Source organism: Neomonachus schauinslandi, chromosome 3 (assembly GCF_002201575.2).
Source record: "Neomonachus schauinslandi chromosome 3, ASM220157v2, whole genome shotgun sequence".
NCBI lineage: Eukaryota > Metazoa > Chordata > Mammalia > Carnivora > Phocidae > Neomonachus > Neomonachus schauinslandi.
Window position 1 is genome coordinate 53,767,272 of NC_058405.1, and position 23,202 is coordinate 53,790,473.

At 40.0% G+C, this 23,202-nt stretch overlaps 1 protein-coding gene across 3 annotated transcripts in view; it reads right to left on the reverse strand.

Annotated features, from left to right (window-relative positions):
* ENOX1 (ecto-NOX disulfide-thiol exchanger 1) overlaps window positions 1-12,383 on the reverse strand; it is a 210,923-nt gene extending 198,540 nt beyond the window's left edge. For 2 of the 3 annotated variants that reach the window (XM_044913177.1, XM_021697871.2), the window contains exon 1: window positions 12,269-12,383. In XM_044913177.1, coding sequence (XP_044769112.1) covers window positions 12,269-12,359 — 91 coding nt within the window. In that variant the 5' untranslated portion in view covers window positions 12,360-12,383. The remainder of the gene's footprint in view (window positions 1-12,268) is intronic. The other variant, XM_021697870.2, reaches the window with a different exon arrangement.
* Window positions 12,384-23,202: the final 10,819 nt, after the last annotated feature.

Consider the following 23,202-nt stretch of genomic DNA (forward strand, 5'->3'; position numbering starts at 1 on the left):
TCTATGATAAGAAGCAAATGCTCCTGACAAAGAGGAAAATATAGTTTATCATAGTTCAAGGATTTGTGTCTCAATGCCCAAGATATCTTTTGCAAGATAAAACTTGGTTAAATGACATTATACACAGTGCTTGAGCATAGTGGATACTCAATATATGATTTTTAAATTTGCATCTGCAGTTTCCGTTTAGGTACTTTTAGTCTCAGGGACTTTTACAAAAAATTTTCAGTTGTAAAATTGCATTGCAGTTAAGACCACAGAAATGTAGCATTAAACAAGTTCCCCTGCCCATTTCCAGGCCAAATGAAGTTTTTTTTTTTTTTTTTCTTTTCCCACTAGCCTAGGCCCTGAAGGGCTTCAAGGAGCTGTGTTCTCAAATTTTCATTTGTAGTTTCCAGGGCCTCATGTTCCAGAAGGTCTGAAATAGGCCTGAAATCTACAGTCCAGGAAATATTGACACAGGCGATCAGTGGAAAATACTCTGAGTAACACTATCTTAGGGCTACAGTTTATGGGTGTGTTCTGGTGGCATGTGGGTGCCTCTATATGGCTTGTAGAGGAGAATGTCACTGCTCCTAGGACAGGAGAAAAGTCAGGACAAGGGGACCACTTTTTTTTTCCACAGGGGCCAAGTCTTCCTTTTTCAATCCATTAAAATTCGGAGTCATCCAAAAGCATCCTTCTCCCCTGCCCTATTCTTCCCTAACTGTTGTCCAGTAAGGAGCAAGGAAACTAATCCATCTGGATCCCTACAATATGTCACACACTTTACATCACCAGATTCTGGAAGCTACAACAATTCTCTGGTGTTGATACTATTATGTCCCTCTTAACAGACAAACAAACTCAGGGAAGTTAAATGTGATTTGCCCAAGGTAACATGGCCAAGGGGAAGAGCCTAGACTCAAACCCAAGACCTCAGGCTCTAAAGCCACCATCTGCCTCTTGCAGAGACAGTTCATCAGTTTCTAGGGAAAAGAATTTTTCTTTTGCAGATACCATGGAAAGGGTCCCCATTTATTGCTGTTACTGGTTAATGCCCTTTTGTCCTTCATACCTTCCAACCCTTCCATATCCCTGCTTGCCCTCATCAGCTCCTTTTATCCTGCAACCCACTCGGTTTTCAGTGCTCTACTCCAATTTGGTAGGACTGTGTGGCCCAGCTCCCACCTGCTCTGGATTCTCTATTTCCCAAAGAAGGAATATTTAAGTTGACCCAAGTCCACCTTATCTGTGTTAATCGCTGAGAAGTTCACAGTCTTTTTTTGACCTTTGGGAAAACCTTCTGAATTCTTTTTAGGCTGAAATTTATATTCTCCCCATATTTATGATCATTTTTGCTTACTGACATTAGCTAGAGGCACGTCATCCACCTGGTCTTATTCATAGCAGTCTAATTTATGTTACTAAGTTATTCCTACTTTAGTACAGATTCGAGATCACTGGACTCTAAGTCCTAAACTCATGAGGCTTAATGGAAATCTCTGGATTTTAAGCACAATAAAAATAATATGCATAAAGATTAAAGATTGATCTCTTTTTAATTTCAATGTGATATAAAAACTGTCTATGATGACTACTACCCCTTCCCCCCAAACGGTATCTTTCCACCTAAAATATTTATTTTTAAAAATAAAAGTGTAGGGGCACCTCAGTGGCTCAGTCGGTTAAGCGTCTGGCTCTTGATTTCAGCTTACTTAAGGTCCTGGGATCAAGTCCCAAGTTGGGCTCCAAGTGCAGAAGAGAGTCTGCTTGAGATTCTCTCTCTCTTCCTTTGTCCCCCCCCCCCCCCCCCCGGCTTCATTCTCTCTTGTGTGAGTACTCTCTCTATAGATAAAATAAATAAGTAAATCTTAAAAAAAAAAAAAAAGTGTAAAGGTAGGGCAAGCCTGAGGCAAAAATCTAGGAGGGTTTTGCATTGGTCATTTTCCTCTAAAAATTGACATAGTGAAAACATATTAGGTGCACAGACCTGGATTTCAATTCCAGCACTGCCTCCTTCTACCTGAATAACTTTGGGTAAGTTAATTAACATCACCCAAGCTCAGTTCCCTTATCTATGAAATGGGGTTAATAATATTTTGCTATCAGAGGATTAAATGAAGCAAGATATTTAGAGTATTTGGTACATATTAGGTGCTCATAATTGGTGGGTTTATTACCACCTTTTTCAGCATTCCTAGAAAAGTCATTCACACTATAGTCTTGGATTTACACTGTTTATGTCCCTAAGGAATACACACATTTTTTTAAAAAGACTTTGTCTGAAAACCTCTGCCCCCAGCTACGAAGGGACAGAATTTATCTTCCTGCCTCAAGCAACTTAAAAGTCAGACAAAATACATGAAATGACAATTTCTGGGCACTGGACAAGAGTGAGTACAGAACAGCGATTACCGAGAAAAGGGAGACAGGTGAAGTAAAAGCTGTGACTGTCGCTGGCTACTGTCTAGAAAGTTTCCAGGATTTAACTCAAGGAAGAGAAACCCAAACAGAGTGTGAGCTATAACTTATTCAGTGTTCGGGAGGCCAAGGCACCTGCAAATGTCAGGGAAGAGCACCGCAGAGGAAGGTGCCAACCAGAGAGCTAGCTCCGAAAATTGTCAGAGGGTTCCCTTCAAGTCTTTGGCTGAGGATTGATCAGGTGTGTAAAGGAAGTACCAAGGCTGAGGCAAAGACCATGGGAAAGGGGCAGGTGGAACTGTTTTCTGAGCTCACAGAAGGCCTGAGAACAGATCAAGCTTCTAGTAGCCAGAGAGGAGAAACTTTGCAATATACCACTTTGCAATATGCAGAAGTGTCTTGCCTCAGAAGTGGGACAAAATTATTTCTAGTCTATCAAAAGTCTGCTCTGAATCCCCCTACCCAGGCTTAAAAGCAAGCCTTGAAAGAACTAAACTGTTTCTAAGGAACTTAATGACATCCCAGAACAAATCTCAAAAATATTTAAAGGGATACCAATAAATGAATGAATGAATGAATGAATGAATGAATGAATAAATAAATAAATAAATAAATAAAATCAGCACCTAACATTGTAAAATTCACAATGTCTGGCATCCAACAAAAAATTACTAGGCATGCAAAGAAGAAGAAAAATATGACCCATCATGAGAACCAATAGAAAGACACTTAGAAACATCGCAGATAGCAGAATTAGTAGGTAAGTGCACTAAAACAGCTATCATATACTCCGTATGTACAAGAAGGCAAATGAAAGCATATGCATGACAAGGAGAGACAGGGAAGACACATTCTTTAAAAAGAATAAAAAAGAAATAATGTGGAAAGATAATGCTCAATTATGGGAAAAATAAATCACAGATGTCAAATAAGGGAGCTGATGGTTGTGGCTCCCCTTCATATCTAACCATGATTAAAAACATAAAAGTTACACTTTAGAACAGTCTAAGGGCCAGATAAAAGTGACTTTTGCAAAATTTATACATCTTTATAGAATTATTTACATAAATGAATCAAACCATACATTTATTCCACAATATGGTTATTGAGCACCCAGCTCTGTGTTTGATGATAGAGGAAATACAAAGATGAATTAGATGTGGTTCTTGCCCATATAAATGTGCAACCTACCACAGTCTATTAGATAAATGATAGCCTAATTATATAAGTGCACAATTCAATATATCTACCACTCAACAACATGATACGTAACACACAGTAAATGATAAGGCTGCAGAACAATAAAAGGAAATAAAAGGAAACAAGATATAGTTGAAGAGAAGTCACTACACAGTTACTCCATATTTACACATAAAAGGCATTAACTCAAAACAAAAATCCAATATATAGTGATGTGTGTGTGTGTGTGTGTACACTGGATAGGAACATACAAATTAATTTTAATATAGGAATTTAAGTGTTTGATTTTTCGTCCTGTTTCCAGTTGTGTTAGAATGGAATGTCTACTAAGGGGGGCAGGATACAATCAATTTTCCATTATGGAATGCAAGTATTTCCCTTTAGCTCATGTTGCTGTTAAAGATACCAAAGCTTCTCTATCCAGAGCAAGAAAAGGAAACCAAGAAAATTTGGGAATGTGTGTGTTTGTGATGTATATGTATATATACACATTATATATTTGTATGTAATATGCATATATTTAATATATCTATACATGTGTAAGTACATTCAGTTATTTAAAAATATTTTCTTTAATTTTAGTCTAGTGGGCAAGAAAGTGACTAGCGTAGGTCAAAAGGCTAGTTGGGTAAGTTGAGTAGCACATATACCAGAGTATGACAGACCAAATAAAGACGAATCTAATCCAAGAGACGGAAACTAGTATAAGTTTTTTTTTAAAAATACATTTGTTGTGGCCTACACAGGAAGAACAAAATTATACATTCATAATTCAGAAGTCAATCTACAAAGCAAGTAAATTTATGTGCCTCATTGCATGGAAGAGAAAAATGACTATATTTCAAATGACTATATCGTGTTAGGCAAGCATTTGAGAAGGATTTTTATTTTATAACATCTCTAGCCAACAAAGATACAGGTTGTTGTTACTTGTGGAGAGTTACTTAAGGACAAGCCTTGATTTGTTTTAAGCGATGCCAATTACCGTATATAGCACACAGCACAGGAAGAAGCAAATATTTTTTGGAAACAACTTTCTACAAATTCTCTCATCCCCAGAAATCCTGTAGGCACACGCGTCATGTACTGATGGGATGTAGGATGAGACCTCAGGGAGGGCAGCCACGTGCACGCACCCCCAGCGCCTACAGCAATGCCTGACACATGGGAGGTGCTCAGTACTCCAGCTCCATGGGGGTATATCCAGGCTATATACCTCCCTAATCTCTTTCTGGACTCCCAGCAGCCTTCTGGATGTATGGGAGCTGCCAACCCGACCCTATCTCAACCACCCCCTCCTGCCCACAAACGTCCCACGTTCACTTCCTTGCAGCAGCCGAGCTCCTCCTGCCTCGGGCTTTTGCACGGCGCATTTTATACTTTTAGAATTTCTCATCTTCCCAGATCCCCCTTCTCTTCCTGTTCTTCCCTCCTGCTACCTGGTAAGCTCTAATTCATCCTTGGGTGCTTAGCCCAAATATTACTTCTTTAGAGGAACTTTTCTGAACACCCTCCAATACCTCCAAGCCAAGTTGGGCTCCCCATGGCTCTTTTGCAACATTTTGCTGTTGTAATGAAACAATTCTTTACACAGTTGTTTGAATAACATCTGCTGCTTTAGAAATATGAATGCTCCACAGGAGTGTCACCTGCCTGTCCTACAAACTGCGGCTTCTCTAGGGCCTTGTAAAATATGCTGTACATTCTGAACCTTCTGTAATATTATGGAGAATGAATGAACATACTGATGTACTGTCCTAATGTCCCGGGGAGAAAAGGGTAAGTAACTGTGGGATGTGTAACTGAGCTGTCAAGAATAAACGAAATCAGGTGCATAAATTGTGAAACGTTAAGTCGAGGGCCTCTTTGTTTTCTGACATTCGATAATGGAAAATCTTTCAGCAAGATGGAAAATAAAAACAAAAGAAGACTCTGAGCATCATATTTTCGAGAGCCCGGCTGCTATGCTCCAGACTTAATCACACCTGTGGTCGGAGAGGGCCACCATTAACACGTGAAGAGTCGAAAGAAAGGAAGCTTGCTGGTTTGAGTATTACTTTCATCTTAAAAACAAGTATGTGGGATGGTTTACCAACAGAAAGCCCATCTGAGCATCTCTATAAGCTGATGAGATAGTTTCAGGCACAGATTCTTAGATTATATGTTTTAAATCTCTGACTGCTTCCCTCATTCCCGACCTTGGAGTCCACCAATGGGCAGGCATCCAGTGGGTGAAGAGAGGAAACAGATGAAGCAGATATTTGGAGACTCAGGTGGGGGTCAGACTGACACCTGCGTGAGCTGCTGAGGGCTTATTTATAATTTCACAGCAAAAGCATGACGTCGGAGGGAGAAGGGAGTCCGTGACCGTCCATGGGCTAGGACTGCCAAAGGCACATCCCCGCTGCCCCTTCTCTCATGAACTCTAGACCCTCATATCTGACTGTTCTTTAAACTCGACACATGCAAAAATAATCTTGCCGTCTCCCCCCACTGTTTCTCTTCCAGCCTTCTCCATCTTAGCAAACGACCCCAGCATCTACACAATTTCCAAAGCTAGACACCCAGGAGTCACTGCTGATTCTTCTCTCCCTTTATATTCTATGAGGACTCGGTCATCAATTCCTGTTGTTTCTAGAATTAAATACCTCCTGGGTCCCTTCGTTTCTCCCCATCTCCACTGCCATGATTATTACTGATTGCCATCATTATCCCTTATCTGAGTAACTGCTACAGCCCTCCGTCCAACCTCCCTGCCTCCTACCTTTCCACTCTCCACCCATTTTCTCTAGGACTTACAAAAGTTCTCTGTAAAAATGCAACTCTAATCACGCTACTCCCTGCTTAACACTCCTCGGTGACATCCTATGGCACCCTTTATCTGCTAGTGGCAGGACCACTCATCATGTTGATTTGTATTAGCTTATTTACTCTTCTCTCTTTCTCCCGTGAGGCTCTGAAAGGTCTACGTCTCGTATTCCCAGCATTCGGCACAATGTCTGGCTCAATAAATCCCAGTTAAGAGCGATGCTCCCGGAGATGAGAGGATTTAACACACGCCTCCTCATATCTGGGCATATTAAAGAGGATCAAGGTGTTCCTGGGAGGATTAAACAACCCGAGAAGGAAACGAGAAAAAACCTTCTGAGCAAGCAGAGAGGAATGAAAATGAGTGGAAGCCTGAGTGAGGACAGAGAGGAACTGTGGCCCATCCCAGCCTCCCCATGAGTTTTAAAGCTCATCTCTTCTCAGGTGAACTAGAGCTTCTGAAGAAGAAACAGCAAGGTGTGAACCCAGGGACAATTCAGAGTGTTCACATATCCTTTAAGAGGGAAGACGTCTTTTACTGGCTCCAAGTTAATCCCTGATAAGGCATGTGGCACTGTCTTGAATATAGTCTTTCTGCAGCTAATAGGGAAGTGTGGTGCATTTTGGGAACATGTATTTGAAATTCAACAAATGGCATGCCATGAAATTTGGGGTAAAAATCTCTATGTCAATCAAAGTCAGTAACAGCTAAGGAGAGGCATTCAGATGGACCTTCTATCGACAAACTGTCCCACACAAAACAAAAATAATACTCAAACCAGCAAACTTCCTTTCTTCATTCCATTAACATATGAATGGTGACACTTCCTGACATGGGCGTGATTATGGGGATCCAGATAGCCTGGTATATGGTATTTAGGAAAGAAAATTTCAAAAAGTTTAGAGAAAAGCAAGGTAAAATCTCATGGCCAGAGAATGTTCAGGAAGTATTACCAATTCCCACGCAGGCCCGGGCAAGAACTTAAAACCTGGGGACTCAGCTGCTGCTTTTTTGACTCTTCCAATTGGTGATTAGAACTTTGGAGAAGAAGCCAGGGTGGACAGGAAGGGAGCAGCTGGTCACACAGATGGTGTCAAAGCTCATGATCTGATGTTCTGGATTTCGGCTGATGACACCCGTGGTGGGGGCTCCTGGAAAGTGACATGTATCATAGAAAACTGGGAAGAAGGCTTCAGGCAAATTCCTGACCACAAGTGAATTGTTTTGAAACTTGAGATTAGGTAGTAATGCTGTTTGGTGAAAACATAAACAAAACTGTAAGCTAGATCATAGGCAGGATATCATAAATGGCATAGGAAGGCGGATGGCAGCGGAAAAGGAGGTCCCAGATGATGGGAAAAATCTGGGTTACATGGCTATTCTAGTGTCTCATGAGATGACAATAGATTTTTTTTTTAAAGCTAAATTAAGTTTGGGGAAGCCTACATATTAGATACTAACTCTCTGAAACTCTACATTGCATATTAGCATAGTTAAGGCTTTGAGGAAACCCACAAAGAAAGCAACTTATCTGTTTTAAGCCCTGAATTTGCCATCGCAGTTGGGCCAGGTAAAGATTTACAGGACATCCATTCTACCTACCAGCCATGCAGCACTGATGTTCTAACAGACCACTTTAGAAAATTTGGATCTATATCAACGCACAAAGTATTGAAATGCACAAAAATTAAAAATTTCACAAAACTCAAACTATGGGGAAGAAAATAAACGTGAAACAATAACACAAGCAGGTAAATGTTATGTTATACATAAACTGAGACGCTGAAGTATGGGATGTAGGGCTGGAGTAAAACAATATAATGGTATGTTTTGGACAAAAGAAACCAATTCAGTATAATGATACTAAGCAGCACTTGATAGGAAGAGGGTAAGCAGGGAAGTTGAGGACAGTGGGGACGGAATCATGGGGGGCACATGTGGGGAATGACAGAGGGGAGGAAAATGGAGAGGGTGTCGCTGTGCGAACCACAACAGCACGTCCAAGAGGAAAGGCGCAATGCGACCTGGGCTAAGTGATCCGATCTCCTGGGAAATCCTTTTTGATAAAATCAGAGGAGATGAAAAAGGTGTGCCTTCCTTTGCTGATAATTTTAATCTCTCAATAAGTCCCAGGAGTAGGAAAGCATGGGACTGGGTATCAATTCAGTTTTAACCAATTTGGGAAGAGGGGTTGGTCATTTAGACATACCGGAGATTCTGGGAGAAGGCCAGGTGCTCATAAAATCCAGCCTCTCCATAATCCTGTCAGAGACAGTTTGGCTGAGATGTCTTGGGAAGCAGGCCACACTAAACAATGTTTAAGCCCCTTCTGAAACTGCGGGCACCCGGGAGACTTGCAGACGCAGCCCCACGCAGACTGCGCAGACGCGGCCCCACGCAGAAGCGGCTGCCTGCGGCTGTGTTGAAAGCAGCACTGACCACAGGGCACGGACGCTACGAAGAGCACAAGATATGTCATATAATATAAATACACCATAGAGCTATCAGAGCTGAAACAATGGTACTGGGACAAAAACAGATCGGTAGTACAGGCAGATATTTCCAGAGTAGATTAAAATACACATAAGAATGAAAGATCTGATCAAAGAAGGAAGTAAGCTTATGGAGGCACAGAAAATTGGGAATACCTATCAACTTCTAGCTTGGGCTAAGCCTTTCGGTAGTTAGAAATGGAATAAAGAATTCATCAAGGAAAAGTTAAACCTATTAAAAAAAAAACAGCATTAAGGGGCAAGAAACAAACTAGAGAAGTATTTTTAGGAAATAGGAATGCCAAGGATTAACATGCTTAATTGTGAACCGCTAGACGTAAACCAAAAACAAAGAAAACAACTCCACCAAGAACTCTGTGTGATAAATGGATATGGTATGAAAGTAATCTATTTACAAAAGAGGAAACATGAATAGGAGATAGGGAGGGAAAGTAAATAATTTACAAAGGGTAGTTATAAAACAATTTAAGGCCAAATAATAGGATGCCATCTTTGCATATCAAATTAGTAAATATATATTAAATACACATGTAGATTTCGGAAATTAATTGCCCAGTATTTCACTTTAAAATGTTCATTTCTTGTGACCTACTAGTTCAACACATAGGAGTCTATCCAAGGACAATAATTCTATTTGCTGAAAAGCTCTATGCATGGAAATGTTCATGTAATATTATGTTTTTTAAAAAAGAGCAAAACAGAAAGAAGGAATAAGTTAATATTTAATGAATGCTTACTACGTGTAGGTACTATGTGGTTATTGCATGTAAGTTATCCTACTAAAATCTCACAACAGTCCCATGAAATAGACATAATCATTTCACAGAAAGGTAAAATGCTTCTACATGCTTCAAGAGATTAAGTTCTCCAAAGAAACTTGGCTAGGAAGAGTAAAGCAATGGAAACAGCCTACATGTAAACACTGGAATGGTTAAATAAATTGGAGATTCCTTCAATGGATTAAATTTCTTAAACATAAAACAATAAAATGGAAAAATAATTTAGGATAAGGTGTTACTAAAAATGCATCATAGAACAGTTTGTATTTCATATGATTAAACCATGTGGATGGAAAAAAGACTGGAAGAGAACACATACACACCAAGCAAATAAAACCGAACCCGACCCTGAGGCAGAGTCAGCCGGCAGCCCTGGGAACAAAGCAAAGTGCTCTTACACTGGCGGAATGCAGACATGATGAAGGGGCGCCCAGGAAGACCCTGAAAGGCTCAAAAACAGTTTAAGCAGTCTGGCTAATCCGGGAGATAGAGAACGTAATTCAGGGCAGATACGGTAAATCTTCTCTAACGAGCAGGGCTGTAATTCTTTTCATGGTAAGTTGCTGGGAAAATCATAAATTGGTCATGGTTAAAATGTCAGAAGACTCAAAATCATAAGAAAAAATAATGAATTATTGAGCTTGTGGCTTACTCTGGAAGTTATACAACATTTTCTGAGAGAAGTGGGAGGTGGAGACAAGAGTAATTTCTGCTAGATGAATATTTCAGTTAGGCAGTTGGGAAAATTTAGGTGGAAAAATACAAACCTTTGCTCTCAAGTTAGTAGAAGGAAGTATCTGTCTGGGTTAAGCTTTAGGGAAAAGGAGTCTGGATAAACACATGCTCGAACCATAGAAAATGTCACTTATGTACATACATATATGTCATGCACCAGACTAATCCTCAACTCCACGTGAATTTTATAATATTTTGGAGAATTTTATAAATATCCTAAGTATAATGCTTTGTAACTCAATCTTTTTTTTTTTTTTTAAGATTTATTTATTTATTTTACAGAGAAAGAGAGAAAGCGCACATGCCCACGAAGTGGGAGAAGGGCAGAGGGAGAGAATCTTTAAGCAAACTCCTCGCTGAGCACGGAGCCCAGTGTGGGGCTTGATCTCATAACCCTGAGATCAAGATCTGAGCCGAAACCAAGCGACGCTTAACTGACTGAGCCACCCAGGCGCCCCTGCAACTCAATCTTTGACTTTCCTTTTTCTGTCTCCCACTTTACCCTGCCTCCTGTCCTCTCTCCTGTTCTTTCTTATTATTTGAAAAAATAAACCATATGTAAATACATATACGTATAGGTATACACGCATGTAATTTACTATAACTAGTTTAGAATTTTCTATCTATGGCCATTATTAAAAAGCAACAAACCAACCAACCAAATATGCTTGGTCAACTCAGCACAAAATACATAGGTCTGTGGGTGTAGAAACGATCTCTCCAAAAGCTATTGGTTTCTACCTGGTGTGTACCATCTACCCTCATCTAACTTGATGGGCAAAAGTGAATTGTTCTTCTGACATTAAAACAATGACCATAACATACATACTGACTGTCACCTTTCCATTGCAAATTCCGACCGAGAGGGCAGGGACCACACCTGCTTTGTTTACAGCTGGAGGCCCCACACCAGGACAGTAACTCAATAAATACTTACTGAATGAACCGATGAGTGAGTGAGTGAATACTGCAAATCTTAGGTATCTTCTCAGACAGCTTAAGTCCTACCTCCCTGATAATATCTTCTCTTAAAGCCCAGTGGTTCATCCTTCTGGAAATTACTACATTACTAGCCTGCGCCATTACTTAACACCTGATTCTGCACATTATTTTTATTGCTGTTTTTTGTTGCTCTGTTTTGCAATTTAGGGAGACACAGTCCTCAAAGACACACACACACATACACACACACACACATATATATTCTGTTTCCCAAAGTACTTGTTATAGGGCACATGGAAAATCCTCAATAAACATGTATTAATTGAACTGATGAAATCTTTTAACTGGCCTTCTACTTTGTGACATTTCTAAACATTTTCTGTATGGGATGCATTGTATTATGATTCCAAAGTGTGATGGGAAAAATGTAGAATATGGAGTCAGTTGAGTTGGGTTTCTAGTTATGTTACTTCAGTGCTGAAAAGCCACCTAAAGGCTTGTCCTCTGTTTCCCTTTTAAATGGGAACATTAACAAATAAATAAACAACAATATCTCCTTGCCTCAAAAAGATGACTGTGGAATCAAATGGCATAATGTATGTGAAAGAGTTTTGCGAATTGGAAAGCAAATGTTAGCTTTTCTATGTAGCAATTAAAAATATGAACTTGATATTGCAATGCTACAGAGGATACATGGCTTTTTTCTGAGAATAGTTATTAGGCCGGAGAGTGAGGTGATGAGAAGAACCTCCAGCACAGCCTGCCAAACATGCCCCTGGTCATAAATCACAGACTCTACTCAACACTTGTGTGTGAGGGAGATGACTGGGCCCCTGTCCCCCACATCCTCTGGCACTGCCGCGAAGTCCCTTCAAACCCAAGCTTACCGGACACGAGCTGCTGTCCAGGCAGCCCCACGGGAACCATGCCCAAGTTATTCATGGCGGTGGCCCAGGCTGTGGGATCTGTCACGGACATGTTGAGCTGCGTGGTGTCTATCGCTATACTCCCCAAACCATCGGCTGCTGTGGGGAGAAACAAACCATGACTTCCAGTCAATAGGCGAGAGTTTTTGTTTTAAAGGAAAGCACACATTTCTGGAGACATGATACTTCATTTAGCACATTCCCAAACCACACAAAAATAAAGCACTGTAATCTACGGCAATGTTTTCTCCAAACGTAAACATAAAAGAGTTTCCAAATACATTCTGGGAGGAAACTTAATGACATGTAGTTTGTATTATACACAGCATGCCATTAAGAAAGTACTCCTGGAAAAAAAAAAACACAAAAAAAACAAAACAAAACAAAAAAACACCTGAAGAACTGCTTCTCTCTCTCAGTGAAAAAACATTAGTTAAGTTCCAAGGTTGAGAGGCAAAGCAGGACAACTCCTTTGGTAAAATAAGTCAACTGGCTTAGTAGACTAAAAATAAATACAATCATCTGCTTCTGAGGAGAATTCTGGAGCAGGCACACCTTCTAACTAATTAATAGAATCTTTAAAAACATTGTCAAGTAGCCAAACTGGTCCTGACTGAATTCATTAGTGTTACCTTGTAACATATTCTTTCCCTTCTAAGCTTTCTGGATCATTACATTAAGGGAATGCAGGTGTCCGCCTAAAATGACTCCTCCAAAATATTTCTTCCAAGTTCAGACTTTCATCAAAACAAAATAAGCCAATAAATAATATTAAAAACAAATAGCACAGAGCTTAAAAAAAAACTCAGCAAAATATGTGAAATTTGACTTTATGCTTCTTGATGTACACTAGTTGCACAGCCTGGTTTCTGTTAAGGATCCCAGGTTCCCAGGTCAATGCACCTGTTCATGGCCAGGCAAGCTTTTCCACTAAGAACTCAAAACACCTTGCTGTGTCCTGTGCTGGCCGCCCCTGACATTTACCTGCAGCCATCATCTGAGGAAGCTGCTGGGGACACCGGGTGATGCTTTCAACGCCACCTGCATCTACTACTGAATTAGGAGCATCCTGGGCGGCAGGAGCGCTCTGATGGCTGAGTGCAGGGTCCCCACGGAGGTCATCGGATTCTGCAAAAGGGGAAAGCAGTGTGGTGAGCGATTGTGACAGTGACCTGAGGGAGGCTTCGAGGACAGAACTGTTGTCTAGGCAAAAACAGACAAGTTCTAGTCACAGAGTCATGGGCATGGGGCCCAGAGCAAGAGCTGCTTCCCGTGCCCCAGCAGCCGGCTCCTGCCTGGGTTCCCAGCTCTGAGTGCTGGGCGGGTCAGCTGTCGGCTCACCTAGAGCCCGGCTGCCTGAATAAGCAGCCCCATGCGCGAGCGAGTGAGCAAGCGAGCGGCCAGTGCCTTGCCTCCTCCTGAAGACACATCACAGACGGGGCTTATCAGCCCCTGAACAGCCTCTTCCACATACTACACATCAATGGAGAGGGCAGACTCAGGGCTCAAGATGATTTTTTTTAAAGTTAAAAAATTAATTGATGTTGTTATTTCGGAAGATGGTCGTCTGTGAAATGTATTCAGAGAGGGGAAAAAAAAAAAGTAGGGAAGAAGAGAAAGGCAAGAAGCTCTTCGCTGTGAGGCTGGTAAAGGAGTGCACCCAGATTACAATAGTCAGGAAAGGCAAAAGCAAAGAATGGCAGGTGGCTCATAAAAGAAGATCGAGAGGATGTTGGGGCAGCAAAGGAAATGCAGTTGTTTCTTTTAGTTCTATGGAGATAAAGTGAACAGGCCACAGTTTGTTTGGTCTGAATTTTCTCTAGTCTCACAGCGCGCGCCATGCGCGCACACACACATGCATGTATTTTTATTAAACTTTACAGAGCACTTTTCTAATAAAAACAAGTAACAATAAAACATTAAATAAAGCTGTAAAGGAAAGGGTCCCTTTATTGCACACTATTTATAAAATGCTACGCCTTCTCTCCATCCTTAAAAATGCAAAACCATGGAATTCATACCTACATATTTTTTTCATAATACGTATTTTAAGTGCACTTTCACCAGTTCAAAACTGAAAAACAAAACACACCACTTAGATGTGTGATCTGAGAAGTTTGAATTTTAAATAGATTTAACAATTGAATTTAATTATTTCTTTTTATTTAGGTATAAATTTAGAAATTTTTCTAATCCATGTTTCTTTCAATGGATATTGTAGAATTCGAGGTTATGGTCCATTTCTGCATGTTTAGTGCAAAGTTTGGCCCTTTTATGGTACGCTCTTTTATTTGATTCTTAGGTACCCGAATCAGTAATCCCTTTGAACACTATACTGTCAAAGAAAACTCATTGCCTGTTGAGTATAAGTTTAGTTCAAATGGAAGCTCAGATTTCAATATTTCAAGGAGAGGTGAATAAAATGAGCAAATTGTTTCCATGGTCTCCACAAACCCCTAGTGTGAGACCAGAGGGGCATGCCAGATAGTGGGGAAATTTTTCCAATTGTTTGTCAGCAAGGTGAAACATCATCATGCAGTAGAAAACAATTCAACTCTGGGAGCAAACTGCACTGAGGACAAATGTTTTATACCTTGCAATTAAACTCTACTACCCAAACGAATTGAGAACTTGCTTATCTATAGTGAATCAATTATCTTGGGCAATGGATGCCATCGGATGACAAGTCTCACCATAGAAAATCAACTCAGTAACATAAAGACATGGCTAACCTAAATGTGTGCCCTTTGGCTACCCACACACCAGCTATATTTCTATGATGAAACTTGAAAGCACTTTCCCCTCTCCACCTCCAGCCAGTTCAGATCACCACAGCAGAGTCTGGCTACACTGTTCATTCTTTGTCTCGAATGGCCATGTAGTAGAGTCATTTCAGATCATTGCAAGGTCACTATTTGTCTTCCTTTATCTCCCCAAATGAAGTTTAGTTGGCTGCCTTCCTTCCAGCTCAGGTTCTCCCCAAATGGGCATTAATCTCAACTTTCTGTCCAATGAGTCTACGGTTCTGGAATATTACAGCAGAGAACATCCCTTTACTTTGTAGACTTTACAACTTGTACCTGACCAGCCATATTTCACCTTGCCTTTTTGCAACAGTATTTTAGGAATGGTGTCAGCTTTCCATGGCTCCATAACTGTCTGTTCCGATGGTAGTTTTTTTCTTTAGTGATTATGGTGTTACAAAGGGCCATCAAATGTCCTGGGGGCCCATAGCGCCTACCCACACTTTCATGCCCACCCTAAACGGAGGCTGTTTCATTGAGAGCATCAATGAAACAAAAACAAACAAAACCCCATTGCTTTGTTGGCAAGATGTGGTTTGTAAACCTGAATGTATCCCCTACTGAGACTCTGTGACATTTCTTACATGTCTTTAATCTACCAACCCAATGGTTTCAATGTCATACAACTTCATGTCGCTACCGTGTACCCAGAATGGTAAGTCTAAAGTAAGTTCTACATCTTAGGCATATGCAAGTCTCAAGGATGCCATGCAATTCTTTTAAAAATGTAAATTTCCTTGATGCTCAGATGAAAGATGATATTTTTAATTAATTACTGCCTAGTAATTTATGAATAGTGGCAAGAGTGATTTTCATACTCTACTAACATCTATCGTTCCTATTGAATACCTGCCTCTTTAGAGGACTCAAAACCATAATGCCTAATTTATCATTCAAATCAATTTCTCTGCCTTAGTGTTCTTATTTCTAAACTATAGAAAAGATTAATATTGTTAATGGTGTTTATTTACACACAGAGATGTGGGGAGCTAAAAAATTATAGCTAATAAAGTACTTTGAATATAGTAAGTGCTAATTATTATTATTTTATTTGGAAGTGTAGTGTTTCTATTAAGGTACCTTGGGATCTTACTGTTCTACTGGATAATTATGCAATTAATTCTAAAACAGTGAGTAACACTTGATATTTCTAAAAGTAAGCATTGCCCTAGTTTTCTATGCCACACCTAAATGGTAGCAGAACGTTTCTTCATTTTCTACAAATCCTTTATAAAATAATATAATGTGATTTAAAAGGTGTATGATTTTTTTCCTCTAGGTCTTTTTCTGTCTATGCAACTATGAAAGCTTTCAAGAGACTGATGACCAATTATGAAATTGGCAGTTTGAATTTATAGCTTTTAGTGTGATAAGATCATCACAAAACAATCAGATGTACAAAATGCCAAAGATAACAACGCAACTTTATCCAGGCTTCAACTGAAATCTAACCCGTTCTTTGTTAAGGTACATTCAAGTACAAAACCTCATACTCAATTTAATAACTGTTCAACAAGGATCTGTTTATGTTCAGGATTTCACTAGGCTATATCAATGGGGTAAATAATTTTTGAAACTCACCAAGCCTATGCAAATACTATTTTTCCCCCTTCCCCCCTCAAAAACAAACAAACAAATAGCAGGGGCTTATTAGCTCACTGTAAATAACACAACTCTTGCTAACCCTGTCCAACTTTTACAGGTCCCAAGGATACATACATGCTATGAATAATAAAACCCATCTGTAACTGTCTACAAAGCATAGATTGTTATAAAATGGGGTGGAGATGAGTTAAGTTTTGAAAATTCTCTTTCTTTTTAATTTAAAAGAATTATTTTGTTTGATGTTAAGTCCTCAGGTTCATGCCTACTTCAATAGAAAAATATAGTAAGAAATCATATTTATTAATGTGTTTTTTGGTTTTTTTTTTTTAAAGATTTTATTTATTTATTTGAGAGAGAGAGAATGAGAGAGAACACATGAGAGTGGGGAGGGTCAGAGGGAGAAGCAGACTCCCTGCCGAGCAGGTAGCCCGATGCGGGACTCGATCCCGGGACTCCAGGATCATGACCTGAGCCGAAGGCAGTCGCTTAACCAACTGAGCCACCCAGGCGCCCTATTAATGTGTTGTTAAGAGTTGATTCCAAAGGAAACTTATTTCATATGACATCTGAATCTTATTTTATAGGAATTATTCATTAGCATTATCATGGCTTATACTTATAGCAAAAAGAGAAATGCATTCCTATCCAAAGTTCTACTTTTCTTTTCCAGCATGAAGAAAATATTTCACTTTGATGTTCATGTAATCAGTAGGATACTCTTGGGGTTATAGAAATGTTCCCTAGCTTAAAAAAATACAGAATATTGTTAAAGAGATGTTACTTATGTATTAACTCCATGATTTTTAAGCCAACTGCCTATGAATAATAAGGGAGACATTTCTGCTTCCTATAATGGTAAACTAAGTAATTCAGACCAATTCTCCCACTGAGAAACAACTAGAAAAGCTTAATGTCCTTCATCTGTTTAATAAAATTCTATTATTTCTTCAAATAATCCCAAAGGACACACTCTAATTACTATAGAGGGTTACTAGGCTTCTAAGGAGAATGGGTCCTGCCACGTACTAGGTCTTAATGTTTTACTGATCTTGGAAATGAGTGGCATCTGCAAGTTTTGAGGCAGAGTGGAATTGCTCTGCAAAATGTGGTCAAAGAGGACCCCAAGGCTAAGCGCTCTGAGGGGAAAGAAAGAAGGGATCTTCGGGACCACCCATGAGAAAAAGGCACTTCGGAGAAGAGAAATGACTGAAGCAGATTTCCAGGTGGCTCATTGGGAAGTATACAACGTATACAAGCATTTTCTTGCGCCCTCTATAGAAATGCCTGTAAAGTCTACATGACTCCTTAATTCTTAGCAGTAATTTTGGGGGTGCTGGGTGTGCTTTAGGGGAGCAGCTGATAATAAAGATTACCTAAGGTACCACATGATAAGGCATGATAACATTTTCAAATCTGTTAAATATACAGGATGTGGGTTATGAATGATCAGTATCTCCTGATTAGTAGGAATGAAAAGATTAAGGTTTTGAAGAAGAGATTTAGATTTAACTGGATTTTATGAAGAATTAGATTTTATGGGGGAATTTCTGATGAGAGAATTGTAAAGTCAGAATATTCTATCAAAGAAAGATACAAAGATCCTTCTCAGTGATGGAGAGAAAAGTCACCTCTTGGAGATGGTTATAGGCAGAGGGTGGAACTGGGCAAAGAGCAATTCAGGCAGAGCTAAACCTTACAGCACGTTCTGGCAAAGCCATGAAATCAAAAGGTCTTCTCTAATATCTGAACTGTTACTCATATATTTATAAAATCACTGAACTCTCTTCAAAAGTGTCACGATTTGACATACACAGTGGCACAGTGCCCCTGAGGAGAGATGCCATTCCTGTTGTTCGTAGTTTTTCGTTTGTTCTCTAAACGAGAAGACAAAGGAGGCATGGACTCCCTCCGCTGTGCTCCCATAGCTCCTGGACCTTTATACCAGCATTTGTGACTTCGTATTTGAATCAGTTGTTTATGTCCATGTCCCTAATAAACAACAAGCTTACAATGATTAAGGAGACTAGTCATCTTTGCTTACCTTGCAGCAGCAAACATAGTACCCAAACTGTGGCAGATGTGCATGTGTTTACCCTCTCTCTCTATATATATAGCTATATTTATAGATATCTATTAATGAGGGGGATGAGTTGACCCATTATATGTAATTATATATGTCATGTGTAATATAGTTATATATATTATATATATTAGTTATATATAATATGTAATTTATATGTAAGATATAAATTATTATATGTAAAGTTATAATGTTTATAAATTTATAAAATATATTTAAAGCAATGTTTTTCAAGTGAATTCAGTCATGGAAGGAAGAAAATTAAAAAGGAAAATAAAATGAGGAAGAAGGAAATAATAAAGAAGCAAAGGGATAAACTTCAGTTCCAGGATCCAATTCCAAAGGCTGGAGGTTTAAAAGCTAAGGAACACAAAAGGGGACACTGCTTTTGGAAAGTAGAACACAGATGAATTTAAAGTGTCAAAGGAAGACAATTTTTAAAAATGTTAGATCCTTCCAGATAAGCTTTGGTGCACTTAACAAGTCATTCTCCAAGATCTAAGATCCCACACCTCCCCGGCAACCAATGTAGGGTCATAATCAGGTTACAGTGATGCTCCTCCTCGGTGAGGCTTCTTGCGGTTATTCTTTGAATGAGCTGAAATCTATAAATAACAGCATCTCCAGACCCAGTAAGCAGGACATTAGTGTAATAAGGGCATAGAAGTACATATATGCTAAAGAAGTGAAATCATTGGAAGAAAGGAAAAATTTCCTTTTGGCATGCACCACAGAGGACAAAAAGCAGGTCTGGCCATTTCTCAAACACAAAATGTTGTTAGGAATTTGTGATTACATCCTCCATTTTTCCACTCTGTCTAGCAGCCAGTTTTAAACTACAAATCATTGTCCTTCCATCTTAGGGAGGACATGGTTACTGAATGGATGATAAAGTTTTACCCATGACATGTCTGTTTTCAAAGAATTCAGTGTGGAGAGAGACAGAGAGACAGAGGGAGACAGATGGAGACAAAGAGAGAGAGAGAATATGAATGAGACTAGAACCAGAAGGGCTTCTTCTAAACTCATGAAATCAAAAAAATTACCAAATTTGCCAGAGACAGCTCAACCAGCACAAGCATGAGAATAGATAAAGCCGATTATCTTCTGACCAAGAAAAATACAATTTGGCATTATATTTATAAGTGTAGAGGAATGACAAAGGTAAAATTATTTTGTTTTCAGGAAACCTACGCTTTTAAAAAAGTATTACATTTTATATTTCTAAATTGAACAAAATAATAAAAGAAAAAGCTTGAGACCTTAGGGAAAAAGTATTTCTCTTTCCATTTAAAAATGGGAAAGAAAATATGACGAGATGCTACTGTGACAATATGTAATTTCAAAGTCTTTGTATAGGCAAGTTTTAAAACACAGGAGCTTCCACACTTAGATTATTTCAGATTTTCTGAGAAGGGCAATATTACACCTGAAGGCTGTTTATGAAACATGCAATGGGTCAACTCATACCTCTCGTTAATGGATGTCCAACAACCACATACACAATATGTTGTCATACGTTGTTTCCTACCTCCCAAAATACACCTAGCACAGGGAACATTATCACTGCTGGTGAGTGAATTATTAAAGGAAGGAATGTCATCCATAAACATAAGCCTGGGTCCATTAAAACCAGAAGAGTCTCACTTTAAGCAAAGCTTTTTCTAAGTCCCTGAGGATTCAGGACAAACACACCCAGGTTCATAGAACATCAAGGTCCAAGCCCGAGATTTCATTAATTCCAACTTCTCCCAGATGTGGAAGTCCCCAAAATGTTTCTGGCAGGAAACTGTTTCAAGACAGCCTTACCAGTTCACACGTTCTCCCTTCAGCTGAGTGCTTATCTGGAAAATAAAGAGCTCAGAGCTCTGCTCTTCAACCCTGCTTCTGCAGCCACGTGTGGCCCCAGGGAAGAGACTCTTCTATCCCCTGAATAGGGATGTTGAGGCATAAGCACCCACCAAGTAAGTCACAGACAAGTTTATGAATGTAAGTAAGGACAGATCAGAGAATTGGTGCTTCCCCTCACCAGACAAGCTGGTCTCCTGTTTGCACACTCTCTGTTCTCCTCACATTTCCATTCAAACGGTTGAGACTGAGCAAACACAATGCTGTAACTACACAGAAACTTCCCTGGAGATGGCAGAGCGATGGGCGGCCGAGAAAGAGCAACAGAGAGACCAGAGGAAGGAGCCCTTCTGAGAGAGAGGTAACACCTCCGAAATAGACTTTAGGTGGATTTCAGGCTTCAAAGAAACAGCCCTCAGGGTGTGAGGTCTATAAACCACGGATTGAGCCACCAATCAAAGAGCAATTCTTTATGCGTGTGTAGTGCATACGCATGTACATGGCATATCGGTCACACGCTGGTCTTTTCGGCCCCACTTATGCACAGAAAGCAAGTTCTGTAAACATTATTATCTTCTTATATAAGAGAAGGCTGACAATATCCTTCTATAATTTGTGCTGTTTTGAAGTCAGTTTTTCCATTATGTATTCATTTTACACCTTGCCCCAACCATGAAAAACATATAAAGCTACAAAGTGGAACATTTTAATTATAGCGGGTGACTAACTGACCCTCACACGGCTGCAAACTCTGGTAAATGAATTATCTGTTTTCCAAAAAAGCCCTGATTAGAGCTCTCTAATCTATGGAAATCTACTTGCAATAAAATCCAGATCAGACCCTGACCAGCCTGAGCCAGTTGCTCATCCTCATTAACATTTCTCCTCGTTGGGTCACAAACAAGGCGTTAGTTATTCTTTAAACTAATGTGCTCTTAATGATGCCTTTGCAACACGATGGATGAAGTATTAGCCCTGCAGTCATGACCGCCCCGGGATTTACGGACTTAGAAGGACACCTCACCTCCACTGGGGTACCATGGGCCAGAGATCTTGTTTTCTATTCCCCTAAATGACCACACACAGCCCTTGTTTATGGTTTGAAACCAGTGAGCAGGCTGGTGGGGGCTTTGGGTTCCTAGGGAGAGTCCTTTTCACTTCGTGGGGAGTCATAAATGCTGTGGTTACCTCATGGGGGTGGGCTAGTTGGAGGAGGGCTCACTCCTGGGGCAAACGAATGCACTGAAAAGTTCTAGGCCGGCAGGCAGCATTCTGAGGAAGTGGGTCAAACCCTGGGTGCCACTGACTGTGTTCACCAAGCTTCAAATGGAGACAAGAGGAAGGCCTCAAAATATTCAGGTTCTTGAGACTGGAGGCTGGAGGGTATACAGCAAGGTGGCTCTAACCTCTAAGGACATTTGTGATTCAGAAGCTAATAGAAAGACTGTCTTGGTTCTTTCGTGGTGAAGGCTTTATGTTCTAACTGCTTTTGGAGGTCAGGATCATATTCAGAGGTAAGGACTTGGCTGCACATAGTGAGCTCAGCGAGGCCTTTATAACACAGAAAACCTCCATGGAAGCTCCTGCCCCCGAAAGTGGGGGTGGGATAAAGGCAATGGAAGGTTCCAGCGCTGAGAACAAGGCTGAAGGTCACTGCTACCACAGCTGTAACTCGATCTCTATCTTGGTTACAGATTTCCATACAAGGGTGTAAATGTACTATCCTCCACCCTACTGTCTCCCATTAATACTCGTTCTCCGTGTTAGTAGGAGGAGATACGTGCCTCTTAAGAATGTCATACAGAAATCCTTCCGTACAAGGGAATGGCATTTGGAGCACTAAGCTCTTCAAATAGAATCTCTTTTTCTACTCCAATCTTCCACATCAACAATGCATCTGCCCTGGGAAAGTAGCCTAGTTTTCTAGCTGTGGCTGTGTTATCAATTATGTACTAAAGGCACAGAGTCTACCATAATGTTGGAAAGCTGAAAACGTTTTGTGTCAACATACAGTGAAACATGCATCATCAAAACCAAATACTTATTTAATGAAACATCAGGAAATTTTGTGTTATGACAACTTCTCTAATTATCACATTTAATAGTCATATAGACATCATTATAGTTGAAAATCATTTGTAAGTGGGGCTTTCTCACATTGCAAAGAACTCCCGAGTCTGCACCATTATGGAAAAATCAGAGCTGGTTTTAAATGAGAGGAGTCATTTGTAGGCAAATAATTTCAAAAGCAGAATTACAGAAATCCTGTCCAAAAGTCCTATAGACATAATGATATCGAATGTCAGATGTGAGTGCGTTTTGTGTGTTCAGTGCCATGTGGGGTGGGACCTCCAAAAGCAAATTAAAGCTGTCGCCACTGGAGCCTGCAAAAGTTTTAAATGGCTACTCGGAGGTGCTGTCTCCTTCCTGCCTATGATGTGTGCGATAAATAAGGCTCTATTTTCCCCTTAAATTTGCCAACCTTAGTTCAGGATCAAAGGCCATCCCCAGTTATTTCTTCACAGACAACTTATGTATTATCGGGGGGAAGGTGGAGG